We start from the raw sequence: 18,120 nt of genomic DNA, 5'->3' as shown, positions 1-18,120 counted from the left end.
AATATGAAATAAATTTAACGACATAATGTCAGATTTCATTCATCATAATGCTAAATCCGTACTGGACAATGGTATTAATAACCAAGGACATTCTATCACCTTTATCTCCTGAAATTAAACACCTGTTCAGCCTGAAGATAACTTTTAATGAGTTATCTATAAGTCTTTGACATCAAACAGTTAACATCCCTGCTGCAACATACAGCAATTTAAAAGCCATGTGTCCACAGAGACCAATTTAAAAAGCTGTGAAGGAAAAATGCTTAAAATGACCTCTTCTTTTGATACAAAACATGTAATCAACATCATTCCCTCAAGCTAACTTGCATCAATTTAAGTAGCCTGCATTCAGCAAACGAACATATTTCTCTTAAGTGTTTGTTGCGGATAACCAGAAAACAACAACAACAACAACAAAAAACAAATCCAAGGTGCAATCATCACAGCTTCGGGCAGGTGATACAACAAAATGCACTTCAAAAGGTTTAACACCGGAAAATGGATTTTCAGTTCTGTTAAGAGAAATGTCCTAACATCCTTTAACCACAATCCTGATACACTTGCACCAGGTCCAGGGATTCATCAGAGCTTTGCAACTGATTGAAGCTTCACGTTCTCTGATCTCCTTGCCCTGCGGCAAAGGCTCTTCTTACTACTGCTATGTTGCTGCCGCCAATTCTTTTAATTAAACCTGTCATCCTTCTGCATAGTGAGACTTTGGACATGAAGTCCCCAGCATCTCTACCAGCTCCACTGAATTAAGAGGGGTTTAGCTGCCTGCCGTCCTGTAAAGCTTACAGACCCTGTATCTCCTCCTTGGTTCAGTGCTTTTGTAACCTTTATGAAATGACTCCCAGTGTAATCTTTTTCAGAGGGTTTGAGATTGGAAATGAATTAAAATATAAAGATGAAGGTGGGAGAATCACTTCAGAGCTGTAGTCTCAATTGCTTCATTTCCCTTCGCTGTCAAGAAACAAAGACACTTCAAAAAGACCCAGCTATCAAGTGTCTGCAGTTTGAAAAACTACTCTGTGAGAAAATCAGCACACGACAATCAACCCAAACATAAAATTGAAGTTCAGAATCTGGATTCATGCAATCTTTGCCAAGTCTTTAGTCCTCTTTAAATATTTAAATAATAAAGAAGCCTCTAAAAATAGCTAGATATGCACAAACGAATTGACAGGAAGCTGCTGTTTCAGAGTCCAAATGTCCTTATAAATATCTCTTCCCATTAAGATCTTTAAGGTCTTTCTATGGCCACCTCTCCTCCCTCTCTTCACATGCTCTGGCCAGTCACTCACCGTAGGAATCGTAAGTCTCCTCACTGAGTCCATGTCCGTAATCATAGTAATCAGCACCACTGCAGTGAACAAAACAAAACAAAGGACAAAATCATCTGGCTGTGAGTTTCAACAGTATTCAATAAAGTACTGTAAAACTTAAAGACAACTAATGAAGGGCAGGACTGAACATTCAAAGGAAGTCCGACCGAGATCACAAAGTTCTAAAGCGGAAGTGTTAACTTTAGGATTATCAAAGGCCCCTTGTCTAGCTCCCTAATTTTAATGCATAATAAATATGTTTTGACATTTTAACCACAACAATTGGCCACCCAACACACGGTAAGTGCCTAAAAGTGCACGAGGGAATACAAAGACAGGACCTGACCTGGGAAGACTGGGAGTCTGCAGAGAGGGAGGATGTGTTTGGACAATTCTAGCCCAGTGTGCCAAGAGCTAGGGCTGGGCCTGTGCAAGGCACCGTGGGAGTGGGGGAGGAGGTAAACACTTCCTTTCCAATAGATGGGATGTTTACAGAAGGCAAAGACTTTATTTCTTCTTACACCCTCGTCTACCAGAGAACTTGGTGCTGCATGAATTGTGGGTGCTGTACCTTATAATACATTAAAAACAAATGCCCAGATGAAATGTTTTCTTTCATCGGCACTGCTGCATCACCATCCAGAAACTGCCAGGAAAAGGAAAGGTGACTCAGCAGCCATGGCCACATGGGACAGGAGAGCAGAGAAATGGATCTCTGCAATCTTGTCACAAGTCTGGTTACACGAGGCCAAGGATCTTTCCAAAGTACAGGCAAATCCACGTTCCAATGCACAACATCCTTGAGAGAGCACGAGGAAGGGGCCATCACTGACAGCGAGAGAGAAGAGTTACCACTGCCATTTTGCAGATGATGCAAAACAGCCTACAGAGCTATACAATATATTTGAACTAGGAATAATTTTTTACAGGAACAGACTTGTGAAAAGTCTAGATTACTAATAACCATTCTGTGTATCTGAGAAAGAGTTTCCACGGACCCTCTCAGGCTTTCCTCTTTCCCACTTGACTCAATTTTGTAGGGAAACAACCATCCTGAATTTGTTATCTTAGACTGTCATGAAAAGAAACATCCCCATTCTCCCAATTTCATACAATAAAGAGGTTTCTAATCAAAACGGAAAACGATCCAGCTCAGCTGTTTAACACCTAGGGAAGTCACAGTCTGAGGAGCACAGATGCATGCTGTGAATGCCGACTGAACACCAGTCACTGCGATCCCACATCACCCCCAGCCTCAGAGAGTAAAACTGCCATACCCATTTGACAGGTAAGGACACCGCAGACCAGAAGAGCTAAGAAGTCAGCCTAAATTGCATGGAGAATGGTATAGCTGAATCTCTTTGCCTACACAGGCCAGACTTGTGGTCACACCCACACGGACTTTTTCCCAACATCTTCCTTCTCAGGAAAATGACACCAGAGACTAATCATCACATTCAATGACTACAGCGCAGCATGGCCATTCCTATGAGAAAAGTGTAAGCAATGGAGCTATGTTCCTTTTTATCTCAAAATATGAGCATAAGTTTTTACATTTGCTACTCCTTCTGCCCTTAGAAGGCCCTTCTCTCCTCTCCTCCAGGCTACTTCCAACTCAAGCCCTGAACCTAAATGCCACTTCCAAAGAGAACCCTGCTAGTCTCCCTGAGTGAGGCTGGTTTCCCACGACAGCATGTCCTGGTTCTCACCCTTCTGGCCTGGAGGAGACCCTCACGTTACATATGTTAAGTGGGTATACGGAGAAGGGCCACCTCCATCACTCCAGTGTGTCACCAATGGCTTCTTGGAGCATGCAGTGCTTGCATCGTGTTCTGAAGGAACAGGAGGGTGAAGGTGAAGACAGGTGGAGAAGGAATGGACAGAGGCAATGACAGCAAAGGTTTTCCAGGCAGAAGAAACAGTATATGCAAAGCAGAGGCAGGAAACAGGTTGAAAAATGTAGGTGTCTACAAGCAGTTCAAACAAATATAGTAAGTATTGATGAAAAATGCCTGCACTGGGCTGGGTGCGGTGGCTCACGCCTGTAATCCTAGCACTTTGGCAGGCTCAAGTCAGAAGATAGAGACCATCCTGGCCAACATGGTGAAACCCCGTCTCTACTAAATATATATATATATATATTTTATATATATATTATATAATACCTCTCTCTCTCTCTCTCTCTCTCTCTCTCTCTCTATATATATATATATATAAATATAAATTAGCTGGACATGGTGGCACCTGTAGTCCCAGCTACTCAGGATGCTGAGGCAGGGGAATCGCTTGAACCCAGGAGGCGGAGGTTGCAGTGAGCTGAGATCATGCCACTGCACTCCAGCCTGGCGACAGAACGAAACTCCATCACAGAAAAATAAATAAATAAATAAAAGACAAATGCCTGGACCAGAATATTCCTTAGGATAAAATACTTCTTCTACACGTAGAACATAGGCCCCACTTTGTTATCCTGGCTTAATCATACCCTTACAAGTTAATTGAATGCAGTGTAACATGGTGGTTGATTTGAGCTCTCTGTATAAAATAAGTTATCTGAAATGTGCTGTGTTAAGCTCCGCTGGCTTAACACATTACAGAATAGTCCCTACTATAGCTGACCTAATATACCAACTAGCAATGTGCAATTTTTCCACAGAGGTACGTGTAGCTATAGAGTTTTAAAACATGGTCTTCAAATTGAGGGCTGGCATTCCTAAAACAATTTAGAAGGAAAAGGAGTGTGAGAGGAATGCAGCAATTGCGAGCCACACCACTGCCCTACTGACAACTTCTCACGCGCACGAGCTCACCTAATCTAAAAAAACTCTATGCTTTTACAGACGAGGCAGCTGAGGCCCAAGCTGAGCCATCTGCCCAGGGTCACATAACTTATAAGTGGCAGCACCTACACTCAAAGCTCCGAACACTACCACTGCCATGTGCTGAACACAAATGCTACAGGTGGCTTTTGCTCACCACGGGTGGCCACCTTATCGGATTGGTTCCCACTTTGGCTTGGCCTTTTGCTCTTCCAGAATTTCTCTTGTTTGCCCTCCCTTGGGCTTTAATGATCCTTCCTCGTGCTCAGAAACAGAAGCCGGGCCCACATGAAACATGCTGCCACATGATCATAGTGATCTGGGACTGCCTTAGTCTCTCTCTGGTTTCCTTTCTGTAGTCCCAATTTTCCCTCACAGAATAATATACAGTTATGGTGAGAAGAGGAGGACTAACTGAAAAAGAACAGATCAATTTTTATATTCAAAAAGATAATAAACCAGCAGAAACTAACAACAAAAGAAAAAAACACTGCTTTCCTGCTTAACTTATGATAGCTTTAAATATGAGAATGCTATTAAAGTATTAACAGAATATTTCTCTTGTCTTGAGAACTGAAATTGAGACTCAATTAAAGCTGTTGACAAAAATGTCTGTCAGCTGTCAGTCCAGGCCTGGGCCTCCACCCGCGGTGCCACCCTGGGAGGGCGGCTTCCATGTGGGGGTCTTCCTGTGCATCTGCCAAATCAGGGGCTGGTCTAGACGCTGCTCAGGTCTCCTGGCAGCTCTGACATCCTCCATGGCTCTTTCACAGCATCTCGCCCCACCATAGTCAACATAATTTCTCATTTTGTTGAAAATAAATTGGCAAATGCTTCTTGGAAACTCAGCACTAAATAAAATGAACCTCAGTCTTTTTTCCAAGGGTCAGAAGTTAGATCGTAATGGCTCCTAAGACAAATACAACCTTGATGTTCTTGAGAATTTTATCTCTGTTGCACAGATAAATGAGTAACCTCACCATAACACGGAAAGGGATTTCCTTGACTGAGATAGTTCCTGATTGTTTAACTTGGAACTGTAAATGACAGATCCTGCGACTAATAAAGAGAAGGGTTAACAACTCCTTTCTGACCAAACTAAACCTCCTTTATTAAATGAACTGAGCAGTAATGAACATAACCATAGACTGGAAATTTACTGTGAGGTGCTATAACATAGTTCAGCATAATAAAAATGAGGGTAGAGAATGTTTTTCAGTGCACGGAAGGTAAAAGGTAGCATGATTAGGTCCTGCAATGGTTTGGTGATAAGACAATCTTAGTTTTGACAAGTGAAAACTTTAAAACTGACATTTGCTATCATTTCACCCAGTTTCTGATTATTTATTGCAAGACTGTCATCAAGCCGAGGAGCTGGGAGCAGCTGGGTCCCATTCTCATACCTGTCAGTTCCGTCTGAATTGCTTTCGCAGCATTTCATTTCGTCTACCTCAAATGTCTATTAACCAAAGACGTATCCTATTTCCCAAGGATAAACTAAAAACCCAACATATGGCAAAGGAGAAAAACACTAAAAATCTCTTCATTTATGGATACAACTTTTAACATTGATAACAGGCAAGAAAACACATTAGGCCAAATATGAGAATGGGCAAGAAACACATTAGGCCATCACTAGCAAAAATCCCTTATATAGTCTCGATCTCTTCTTTGAAAGTTTCTTGCTCAATGAAAACTTGATTTACCTCTAATGACAATTCTTCCCCAGCAACCCTCTCCACTTTTTTCTTTAACTCCTACAGCGGAGATGTCACTGGGTGATGTGGTTTGATGTTTGTGCCCCTGCAAATCTCATGCGGAAATGTAATCCCCCGTGTTGGAGGGTGTTGGAGGTGGGGCTTGGTGGGAGGTGACTGGATCATGGGGGCAGACCCCTCATGAATGGTTTAGCACCATCCCCTTGGTGATAAGTGAGTTCTTGCTCAGTTCACAAGATGTGGTTGTTGAAAAGCCTGTGGCGCCACCCCCTTCTTTCTCTGCTCCCACTCACTTGGCCTTCTGCCATGAGTAACAGCTCCCTGAGGCCCTGTACAGCCTGCAGAACTGTAAGCCAATTAAACCTCTTTTCATTACAAATTACCAAGCCTCAGGCACTTCTTCACAGCAACTGCAAAAATGGCTGAATACAATGGGCCTAGAGGAAAGGAGAGTATTTTTCCTTTTTTTGGCTAACCCCTCCCGCCCCTAAGGTACAGACACCTCTGCCATTTCCAGACCATCGTGCTTCACTCCTCTGAACAAACACCCAGCTTTCAATCTCTAAACAGCATCACTGTCCTGAGTCCTGGTGATGTCAGCATATGGGAAGATGACCCTTCAAACATGAAGGCCTCTCAACTTTCTGGCTCCTCTTGTCCACTGACCCGGCCTCCTTTAGCCATCCCCTCCACGTTGCACTCTAGGATCTTGCCATTAGCAATCACTTCAGTCTTCAACTTCATATATCCCACTCTCTATGATTTCCTCTCTTTCAGTTTCTAGGATTATACCAGTTAGCCTTTCAACTTCATTGCAATCATCACCATTATTCCTCTTAAACTTTTTATCCCTTATCAAGTTAACCATTGAACTTCAAGTTGCTAAATTCAATGGTCAGTGCTCATCCACACGTTATGTGACCGATCAGTAACTATCTGACATAGTTGATCACTACATCTCTTCCTTGATAAACTTTCTTCGGTTTGCTCCCAGGATGTTATACTTCCTGGTTTGCTTCCTACCTCACTAGCTACTACTACTTCTTTTTTTTTTTTTTCGAGACGGAGTCTCGCTCTCTCTCTCTGTTCCAGGCTGGAGTGCAGTGGCGCGCTCTTGGCTCACTGCAACCTCTGCCTCCCGGGTTCAAGTGATTCTCCTGCCTCAGCCGTCCAAGTAGCTGGGACTACAGGCGCGTGCCACCATGCCCAGCTAATTTTTGTATTTTTAGTAGAGACAGGGGTTTCACCATGTTGGCCAGGATGGTCTTGATCTCCTGACCTCGTGATGTGCCTGCCTGGGCCTCCCAAAGTACTGGGATTACAGGCGTGAGCCATGGCACCTGGCAAGCCATCTACTAACTTCTAAATTCCCAACTCTATAACTGAACGCTATGTCTTCCTATCCATCTAAGATTTAGTCACTTATTTTATAATCATCTTCTATTCTGTGAGCTGTTTACTCAAGGTGTTTTCCAGTTTGTTAAATATGACGTTTCTTAAATGCTTTGTAAATTTTAGATATGTTAGTTTTTGCTTTTGAGGTTCTCAGTTTGCTTGTCTGTAAAAGCTACCCCTTATTTAAAATAGGCTTCTTCTGGTGGCTATGGAGAAGGACACAATATACTATTGGGTGGGATGTGCCAGTAACGTATGCTTTGTCTCTGGGGGCTCCTGGGTCCTCCAGAGGGTGGGACTACCCGAGGTTTGGCCTCACATTGTTACAGCTTTACTCGGGGATCCAACACCATTACCCTGCACTCAGAACCACTGAGTTGGAGGCAGAGCAGACCAGCCTTGCTGTTTCACAGGCAGCTCTTCAATCAGTTCTGAGAAAACCCTGAGCCTCTTTCTATCCTTTATAGCCATTGGTGTGGTTTGGTTACATCTTCCCTAAGCCACTCTACCATTCCAGCACCCTTCTCTCGAATGGGGTTTCGTCCGATTGTGTTTTTTTCAGAGGTTTGGTTTCATCTACTTCCTCTTTCTCAGGAATCTTTCAAAACTTGTTTCTGTCACTTCATGGGATTTTAAAAAGGATGGGTGGGTGGATCAGGTATAGGCACTTAGTCCATCTTCTTGATTCAATCTACTGTTTTTTAAAAGTCCTTTTTAGTTTACAATGCACTTAGATAATCTTTTAATTCTCAAAACATATTATTTGAGGTAGACATATTATTTTACAGGAAAGAAAACTGAGACAGAAGACAGGAATGACACCTCATTCATATTTGTTCTGGACAGTGCTGACACCTAGCACGTAGCAGCATTCCAAAAGAGATCCATGAATGACTCATACAAACACTGGGACTGCAAACTTTGTCCATGTCTCAATGACTCATCTGTAATAATAATATTTTGTTGTCATGTCTGTGACAATCTGGGAGGAGTGGGCGAAGGAGTAGTAAATTCCTTCGGAAGTCACATTACTAAGTTCTGCACTATTTAAATTTAATGCAAAAATTTTTCTTGATTATTTTGCCCCATTCCTTTAAGGAAAATTGTATCTGTAATTGTTATGATAAAATTTAAGACTTTAGCTAACATCTACTAAATGCTTATTATGAGATTGGAAAAATAGAGTCATGCATAATCCAGGTAATTGCTCTAGACTGACCTAGTTTAGTATTTCCTTTCTATTTAGAAGGAGACTTTAATTCTTCTACTAACCATTAGGAATTTTTTATAAATAAAGCAAAATAAATGAAAAGTAATATTTAAAATAAAATTTGGGACTACTCTTGTTTTCACATTATCATACATAACTGAAGATTTTAAATTCCTTTAAGATAAATGACTAAAAAATTTCCAGTCTGCTTTCAATAAGAGCCTTACTTATCCAATAGTTCTTTTATAACATTTAACAATATTTCCCCAGGAAGGTATTGAATAATATGTTCCACAATTAGGTTGTGCAAGTTGGGTGAAAAAAGGAGTTACAGCCAAAGTCCAGTCACCTGACTACAACTTTGCTGAATTTTGGCTTTTCCTTGGTCTTTGTTCACTAGTGCTCCCACTGGGGCAATGCCACTGCTATGGCTACTGTCATTTAATCTGGGAAAAGAGACAGCAGTAACTTCATTCTCGTCTTGTTTTGTTAAATGTGTTCAGAGTAAATACATTACTGTTAGCCTGTCCCTCTTACCCTGAGAATTCCGAGGCCAGACGGGGCCAGTTCTGATGAGTGAGGCAAAAGCTCAGCCCATCTGTGGGGGTGTCCCTCGCATGCACAGACTGCTGTCCATGGGACTAGAGGCAATGATGCTATTTCTGCCCTCAAGGGGCTTACAATGTGAGGACAGTCCCTTGATGGAAGGCTGCGTGAGGTGTCAAATGTTTCAGACAGTTTGCTTTATTCTTCTCTTGCTGCTGGATCCATCATAAGTCCACCTCTCCCACAGCATTACTGCATCTTACTTTTCAAAATAGCCCAGGGTAGTGGTTTCTAAAGTGTGACCTATGAACTCTTTCAGGGTTTCATCAAGTCAAAATGTTTTCAGAATAACACTAAGATGTTACTTGTCTTTTTCACTGTACCAAACTTTTTTTTTTTTTTTTTTTTTTTTTTTTTGAGACGGAGTCTCGCTCTGTCACCCAGGCTGGAGTGCGGTGGCCGGATCTTTGCTCACTGCAAGCTCCGCCTCCTGGGTTTACGCCATTCTCCTGCCTCAGCCTCCCGAGTAGCTGGGACTACAGGCGCTCGCCACCTCGCCCAGCTAGTTTTTTGTATTTTTTTTAGTAGAGACGGGGTTTCACCGTGTTAGCCAGGATGGTCTCGATCTCCTGACCTCGTGATCCGCCCGTCTCGGCCTCCCAAAGTGCTGGGATTACAGGCTTGAGCCACCGCGCCCGGCCCACTGTACCGAACTTTTATGTGATGGGTAAAATTGTTGGTGATTGACCAAAAGTCAAGGCAGTGGCACCAAGCTGCATGATAATTCTTTTTCTTTAAGGCATTTTCACTTAAGAATGTCCTTGATGAAGTAAATGTTTACTAATTTTATTAAATCTCAACTATTAAAGACACATCTTAACTTCTGTATGATGATGGGGAAAGTGCTCTTGAAAGCAATTCTGGGGCACACTGAAGTACAAGGGTGATCTCAAGGAAAAGCACCTGAGGCCATTCCTTACATTGTGAGGTCAACTAGCTGCCTTTTCCATAAACATCATTGTTACCTGAAATAACTCACAGCAATGAACTAGGCTTACTCAGACTTGGGTATTTGGTTCACATTTTCAACTGTCACCTTAAGGAAAACAACCGACAGTTTTGGTTACCAATGACAGAATTTGAGCATTCCAGTAGAAACTGCAATTTTGGAAAACCAGTATTTGCTACTGTAAACTGATGGCAAAGTCAATACTTATCTCTGTGAGATCAGTGGTGATAATATGACTGTTTTGATATTGCCTAATGAAATGTATCACAGCACTGTGAAGATACGCATAACTTAGCGAAGTGACATTTTTCAAATGATCCATGCATGATGCCAAAAAACCCATCAAGTGTATGGAGACCAAGATATTTTAATGTAACAGAGTATGAAAAGATTACTGGTATGGTTTTACAGTCTACATTACAACTATTCTTTAAGAAACTACTACCTGCTGGGCAGGGCACGGTGGCTCACGCCTGTAATCCCAGCATTTTGGGAGACTGAGGCAGGTGGATCACCTGAGGTTGGGAGTTGGAGACCAGTCTGGCTAACGTGGTGAAGCCCCATCTCTACTAAAAATACAAAATTAGCCAGGCATGGTGGTGCATGCCTGTAATCCCAGCTACTCAGGAGGCTGAGGCAAGAGAATCACTTGAACCCGGGAGGCAGAGGTTGCGGTGAGCCGAGGTCGCGCCATTGCACTCCAGCCTAGGCAATGAGCGAGACTCCGTCTCAAAAACACACAAACAAGCAAACAAACAAACAAACACTACTACCTGCCAAGTTTTGATGTACTATCAAAGAAGAATAGCGACTATTATTTGAAAAGGCTACTTTCCCCTTTCCAGCTACATATCTGTTGTTCCAACTACTTCAATCACAACAACATACCACATCAGAAGGAATGCAGAAGCATAAATGAGAAGCCACAATTTTTACCATTTTTTTAAGGAAATAGAGATATTTCATAAAAACAGATTATATTTACAAGCAATGGGTTGTCACATTTAATGACTGATAAATATTTTTAAATGTTTCTGTTTTAATTTCTAATGTAATAAATATTAATATATATAAACCACATACACTAAAGCATGTTGTGGCTCTCGGTAATTTTTTTCCCCACACCACACCAATGTACTTCACTAGTTTTTAAGAGCATGAAGTATACAGGGATGGTGAGATCAAAAACTTTCAGAACCACTGGCCTAGGACACATGGCTTCAGTAAATTTTAGGAGGCCGGCAGAGTGAGCATTACGCTTGCCTGAAGAATGATTCTTTTATTTGGAAAACTGTCTCCTTGTCCAGCAGTAATAAGGGAGGAAGTATTCACTAACTAGTTAGCCAGAGGACAGAGCCCAATGTCACAAATGCTTAGTCTCAGATCTCACATAATACCATGACTACAAAGCTCTGTCTTCTGGGGCAGACAGCAAAAAGTCAGAGGAACTAGGATGTCACATCAGCAATGCAAATATAGAGATCACCCTCAAATCCTTACAAACAGTTTTAACATGGGAATAGCTTCAGTTCCCTAACTAGCATGTTTTATCTACTAGTGCCAAGCATGTAAGAAAAGAGAAACAAACAAGTTTCAAATAAATAATGTTCTTTAGGAATTAAAAATCACATTCACTTGCCAATAATTGGAATATTTAAATAATTTTCCATTGAAAATGCCAAACCAAATTTATAGTTTAATCAGATAATCCCTCTCTAAGAGAAAAGCTCAGCAATCCTATCAGCTTACAAAAATTGAAGGTCTGGCTTTCTAAATTATAGAGCTTTCAGAGTTGATATTGTGAACCTGACTGTTAGACATTTCACTGCTCAGGAGAACATCCATCACAGTGCTGACAGGGGAGAGAAAACAAGGGCAAACTTAAAAAATAATTTCACCACGTTTCTCAAGCTATAAAATGTGATTTGGGAAAAACAGTGGGAAGTAGGACTTAAAATAATTTGAGGAATCATTCCTGCTCCCCATTTAATTAAGAGTTAACAAAAAACCCCAGTTTACAATAGAGTCCTATTTTAAGAAATGGGTTGATATCAAGTGTATACACATGTAACTGAGTCATCAACTGACAGGGGTTGAGGGGAGGGAGGAATGACTGGGCAGAGCACAGAGGATGTCCAGGGCAGTGAAAGTACTCTGTGTGATACTCTAATGGTGGACACATGACATTATACATTTGTGTTAACCCAGAGAATCTACAACACCAACAGTGAACCCTAATGTCAACTAAGGACTTTGGGTGATGATCATGTGTCAATGTAGGTTCACCGATTGTAACGAACATACCACTTTGGTGGTAGATGTGGATAATAGGGAGGCTGTGCAAGTGTAGAGGCAGGGTGTCTATGGGAAATCTTGCCTTCCTCTCAATTTTGCTGTGAATCTAGGACTGTGGGAAAAATAAAATCTTTAAAAAAATCACAACTGAAAATTTATCCCCCAGGGACAAAACAGAATTTTAAAATGATAGCTGAGAAAACAGATCCTTTCCTCTTATAAATTAGTAATTTAAAAAACAACGAAACTGGTTTTATTTAAATATTTAATAGTACTTCGTAAAACAGAGACTCTATTTTGTAAAACAGAGACTATTAAAATCTGAACCTTATTGTGGCATCAAAATGAGCTGATATTTCTATACATTCTACAAGGAAAGTGGACTCACCTGGCTTATTAAGTCTTGCCATTGCTCTAGAAGAAAGTTATCCATTTTACCCTTGCATTTGTAGGCAAACTGGGGTGCACAGCAGCACAGCCTTGTTGTTAAGTATCTCTGTAGCACCCAGTGGGAGGTGAGGGCATGAACACCTCACTGTGCAGGAGAGACAGCAACTGCTCCAGTGAGACCAGGCCGAGTCCTGGTTCTGCCACTTACCAACTTCGGCAGTAGCCATGCATGAAATCAAACAATACGAGACAATCATATCATGCATGCATTGATTCATTCATGCATGGATTCAAGTTATTTAAAACATTTAAGAAACAACACAAATGCATTACTTTCAGGGAGCTGTCTTTAGTGGGAAAGACAGACAACAAACCATTTATATATATGTATAAATAATATGTCGCATGATCATATGTGCTACTTAGAGTAAGAAGAGCAGCTAGGAGATTGGAAGAACTGAACTAAGATTGTTATTTTATGGTGTAGTCAGAGAACTCTCTCTAATAAGGTATCCTCTGAGCTGAGATTTGAAGGAATTGGAGGAGATATGCAGATATTATCTGGGGGCACAGTACTGTGGGCAGAGGGACTATTAAATGTCAAAGTCCTTCAGGGGATATATTCTTGGTACAGCTGAGGGCTAGAAAGGAAGGCAGTGCACATGGAGCAGAGAGGACAAGGGAGAGACAGGGCCACAGAATCAGTAAGAAGGCAGGTGGACCATGTAGGGTCATGCAGGTCACTGAGAGGCTTTCATTTCTTATGTGTGTGTGTTTAAAATCCTGGTTGAGTGAAATGGGAAATTTTTCTTGGTTCCAAGAAAAAACCAGAATTGTCATTTACAGAGAAAGGGAAGAGGATAGCAGCAACAGCTTTCAGGGCATGGAGAGATCAGGAGTTTGATTTGGGACACGTTAGGTTTGAGAGACCCCCCTCTGGAGAGGAGGCTGCTGGAAAGAGAATCCAGGGATCAGAAGACAGGTGTGACTTGCAGACATAAATCTGGGAGTCATGATCATTGCTCTTGGTTGTTAAAACCATGAGACAGTGAGACCACTGAGAAGAGAGCGAATGGAGAAGAGGTCAAAGGAGTGAGTCCCCTTGACTCCAGAATGCAGAGGGCAAGAAGAGGAGGGTCTAGCAAGAGATGGAGAACACCCAGCCAGAGAGAGAGGAGCCCAGAGGCTCCGAGATGGTGAGGGCCTAAGACTCTTCAGAAGGAAGGACAGATCCCTCATCAAGTGTGGCAAAGGTGCTCAGAGGAGGTCACTGAGGATCTGAACAGAGTTGTTTCAGTAGCAGGGTGGGGACCAAAAGATCAAGTTCAAGAGAAAGTGAAAGAAGATCAAGCGAAGACAGCGAGTTGAGAGAACTCCTTCACACTTTGGCATTGGGTTTTGTAGAGAAGTGTGTGCGCATGTGTATACATAAACAATCAAGCACCGCATAATGATGTTTCAGTCCATGCCAGACCATATATACCAGGGCAGTCCCTTCAGATTATAATGGAGCTGAAATATTTCTATTGCTGTAGTGTGGTAGCATCATAATGCAATGCATTACTTGTGTTGGTGACAGTGGTGTAAACAAATCTATTGTGCTGCCAGTCATATAAAAGGCTAGCACATACAATTAGGTATGGTGCATCATACTTGAAAATAAAATTAAAGGACTATGCCAGTGGTTTTCTATTTACCGTATTACACTTCTTATCATTACTTTAGAGTATATTCCTTCTACTTATTAAAAAGAAAAAAATATAACTTCTGGTTACCTCCTGAAGGACCTGCCTGAGGCTGTTTTAGTTATCTCTACTTGATCTGTAAAACAGCCTCGGGCAGGTCCTTCAGGAGGTAACCAGAAGAAGGTACCCGTATCCCAGGAGATGACAGCTTCATGAATGTTACTGTTCCTAAAGATCTTCCAGAGGCACAAGATGTGGAGGTGGAAGATAAGGATGTAGATGATCCTGACACTGTGTAGTGTGTGTCTGTCTCAGTTTTTAACAAAAATGTTTAAAAAGTTAAAAAAAATTAGTTTAAAAACAGAAAAAGCTTATGAAATAAGGATACATTTTTGCACAGTTGTACAATATGTTTGTGTTTTAAGCTAAGTGTTACGAAAGAGTTAAAAAGTTAAAAAATTAAAGTTTATAAAGTAAGAAAGTTATAGTAAGCTGTTAATTTATTATTGAAGAAAAATACTTTTTTTTTTGAGATGGAGTCTCACTCTGTTGCCCAGGCTGGAGTGCAGTGTCGTGATCTTGGCTCACCGCAACCTCCACCTCCCCAGTTCAAGCAATTCCCCTACCTCAGCCTCCTGAATAGCTGAGATTACAGGTACATGCCACCACACTTGGCTAATTTTTTTGTATTTTTAGTAGAGATGGGGTTTCACCATGTTGGCCAGACTGGTCTTGAACTACTGACCTCAGGCAATCCGCCCGCCTTGACCTCCCAAAGTGCTGGGATTACAGGCGTGAGCCACTGCACCCGGCCGAAAAACACTTTTTAATACATGCAGCGTAGCCTGTGCATACAATGTCTATGAAGTCTACAATAGCGCACAGCAATGTCCCAGGCCTTCACAGTCACTCACCACCCACTCACTGACTCACCTACGGCAACTTCCAGTCCTTCAAGCTCCATTCATGGTAAGTGCCTTACACAGGTGTACCACCTTTTTTAATACCGTATTTTTACTGTATCTTTTCTATGTTTAGATAGGTTTAGATACACAGATACTGACCACCGTTGCCACTGCCCACAGTATTCCGTGCAATGACATGCTGTCCAGGTCTGTAGCCTAGAAGCAAGAGGCTGCATCATTCAGCCTAGGTGTGCATTAGGCTATCCCATCTGGGTAGTAAGTCACTCTTCGATGTTACCCCAGTGATGAAATTACCCAAGGATGCATTTATCAGAATGTATCCCTATTGTTAAGCAACACATCTGTATACATACATACATATATTAAACTTTATAACACATTGCAGATAGATATTACCCCATTTCACAAAACAGAAAAAAAAAGCAGGTTTGGTAAATTAAGAAACTTACTTAAAATCACACAGCTGGTAAGTGGTGAAGCCAGGATTAGAACAAAGGTCTGTGTAAATACAACAATGCTCTTCTTAATTTCTCTGACACCAAGGTTTTATGTTATCAAAATTAGCAATATTACACTACCCAGATACTCTCCAGGGAGTCAGTCTGCTGAAACCCAGACCACCACAGGAATTCCAGACCCAAGGGCTCCTTCCTCAGGAAAGCACAGGCATTGATGCTCCATAAAGCTCAGCTGGGACTCCATAGGCAATTACTTGTTCCAGGTTCTCTTCCAGGAGGTTTTCTAGCCTTCCTACCAGACATTCCTTACTCCCTCTCTGCTCCCAGGCATGTCGCTGTAAACGCTGGTGGCTTGTCTCTCATCTCTTCACTCCTATCATAAACCATCTCCTAACAGGGTCCAGCAGCAGAATGCTTTCCCTCCGGAGGTGTTTCTGCCCATTGTCTTGGCCTTTTCCGTAATCTTCCAGAAGTTACTATCTGGGTGGAGTCTGCTGCCATGAAACAGTCAGAAGCCTGACAGGAGTTACTGAGTATACTGGGGTTAGAGCATTTGCTTTCCTATCAGGTGAAGTATTCAAGCTCAGACATAGAACGTGGGTTCTAACAGCCCTACAGTATTCTAGATGTCCCAATCGATAACTTCAGTATTTCTTCATACCTCAATCCAATGCCTCTCCATCTCACATTCTAGCTATTTCACTGGCTGCTATAGGATCAACGACGATTGTTTGTAAAGCATTTTATGGACAAAGTCCATTATTATTATGGAGACCTAGCATGCAGCAATGATTAAGAGCCCAGAGAATGGATTAAAGGCTCTCTGAGTTTTGAATCCTCTTCTTCCACTTAGAAGCAGGGTAAGCTTGGGCAGGCAGCTAAATTTTTTGAGTTCCAGCTTCTAAAGTGTTTCAGACATAAAAGGTGCTCAATAAAGACACTGATAGAAGGAATGAATGAATGAAGGAATCTGGCTTATACTTTCTGCTCACCAAGTGCCTGCTGCAGCTGTCTTACAGCCAGGCTGATAATGAACGAGTAATAATTAAATGAGTTCACCTACACAAAACACTAGTCACTGGCCTGCCATTTAGTCAGTACAAAATAAATGGTGACTATTATCCTTAACCCTATTGTAATTAAGTTTGCAAAAACTCAGATATAACAATGACTTTGTCAAATAAAAGGATTTCAAATGCTAATACAGCTTTGCCAGAGAATTGGAGACAGGAACTTTGTCTTTTACAGCTGGTCCTTTCCCTTTTCTACTGTGAAATACTTCTAAACTTTATCTCCACTACAAAGTGCGGGAACTTACTGGTACTTGGCTGAATCAAAGGGAAGAAATCGACCTTCAGAGGTCATGTGGCCCATCTACTGGCCTTCAGGCTAAACTGTCTTAATCATCTGAGAGAAATGATTATCTCTCCACTTTCAAAGACTTCTAGGGATGAAACCTGAATAACCTGTCACAGTAATACCCTCGAACAGATCTGCCAGAAAGTTCTTGCTTTGTGTTTAACCTTAATCTCTCATGAGACACTCAGAATCCTTTTTCTCTTATTTTATTCTCCACAAAGCTTGAGTACCACCTTCTGTGTAAGAAGACTCAGGAAGATAGATTACTCAGAACAAGCAATAAGGAAGCGTGTGCCCTGGAAGTTTCTGGCAAGACTGATTTAGAGATGGACCTATTGCAACTACTACTATCTGACGCTAGGTGATGGGCATGTGGAGACAATGAGTTCACAGTCACACGAGACACAAAGACATGCAAATAAAATTTAATATCACACTAACAATAGATATCACTTATGAAATACCTATTATAAGCCATGTATTTTACAAAATTTATCTTTCATCTTTAAAATAAAGTTGCAATAAAGCTGTTATGTCCATTTCATAAATTTAGGTTTAAAAACAACACTTTTCTGCCATTTAAGAAAACAAGCTCTCACCATGTCTACTGTGTTTTGTGAAATAGTCTTAGTATGAATTTAGGAGGTTCAGAGACCATCTTTTTCATTCAACATCTGTTCAGCAGATATTTACAGAGCACTCACTATGTGCTGGGCCTTGGAATGCAGCAGCAAACAAGATTCGGTCTTTGTGATAAACCATGTTGAGTCTAGTGCACAAGTGAGACAAGTGTCAACAGGGAAATGGAACACGATGATACCGAGAAACCTAGAGTTCTGCAGGAACATGGAGGTGGGATACCTGAACCAGTTTTGGGGGACATGGGGAGATTCCTGAAAGAAGAAATGCCTCAACTGACAACTAAGAGAAAAGCCAGACAAAGATGAAGAAAAAAATCATTCTAAGCAGAACAGCAGCATTCATT

General features: G+C 41.5%; 1 protein-coding gene across 3 annotated transcripts in view; it reads right to left on the bottom strand.

Moving 5' to 3' along the window:
- The window catches only part of KHDRBS3 (KH RNA binding domain containing, signal transduction associated 3), a 201,299-nt gene that overhangs the window by 10,552 nt on the left and 172,627 nt on the right, over window positions 1–18,120 (bottom strand). For all 3 annotated transcript variants that reach the window (XR_013396975.1, XM_028852934.2, XM_028852937.2), the window contains exon 8: window positions 1,305–1,363. Coding sequence is in view for 2 of the 3 variants with exons in the window: in XM_028852934.2 (XP_028708767.1) it covers window positions 1,305–1,363 (59 nt within the window). In the remaining variant the exon portion in view is untranslated. The remainder of the gene's footprint in view (window positions 1–1,304; window positions 1,364–18,120) is intronic.

This window comes from Macaca mulatta, chromosome 8, assembly GCF_049350105.2.
Source record: "Macaca mulatta isolate MMU2019108-1 chromosome 8, T2T-MMU8v2.0, whole genome shotgun sequence".
In the NCBI taxonomy this organism is placed as follows: Eukaryota; Metazoa; Chordata; class Mammalia; order Primates; family Cercopithecidae; genus Macaca; species Macaca mulatta.
The sequence above is the reverse complement of the archived record's forward strand: the minus strand, read 5'-3'. Positions and strand labels throughout refer to the sequence as shown.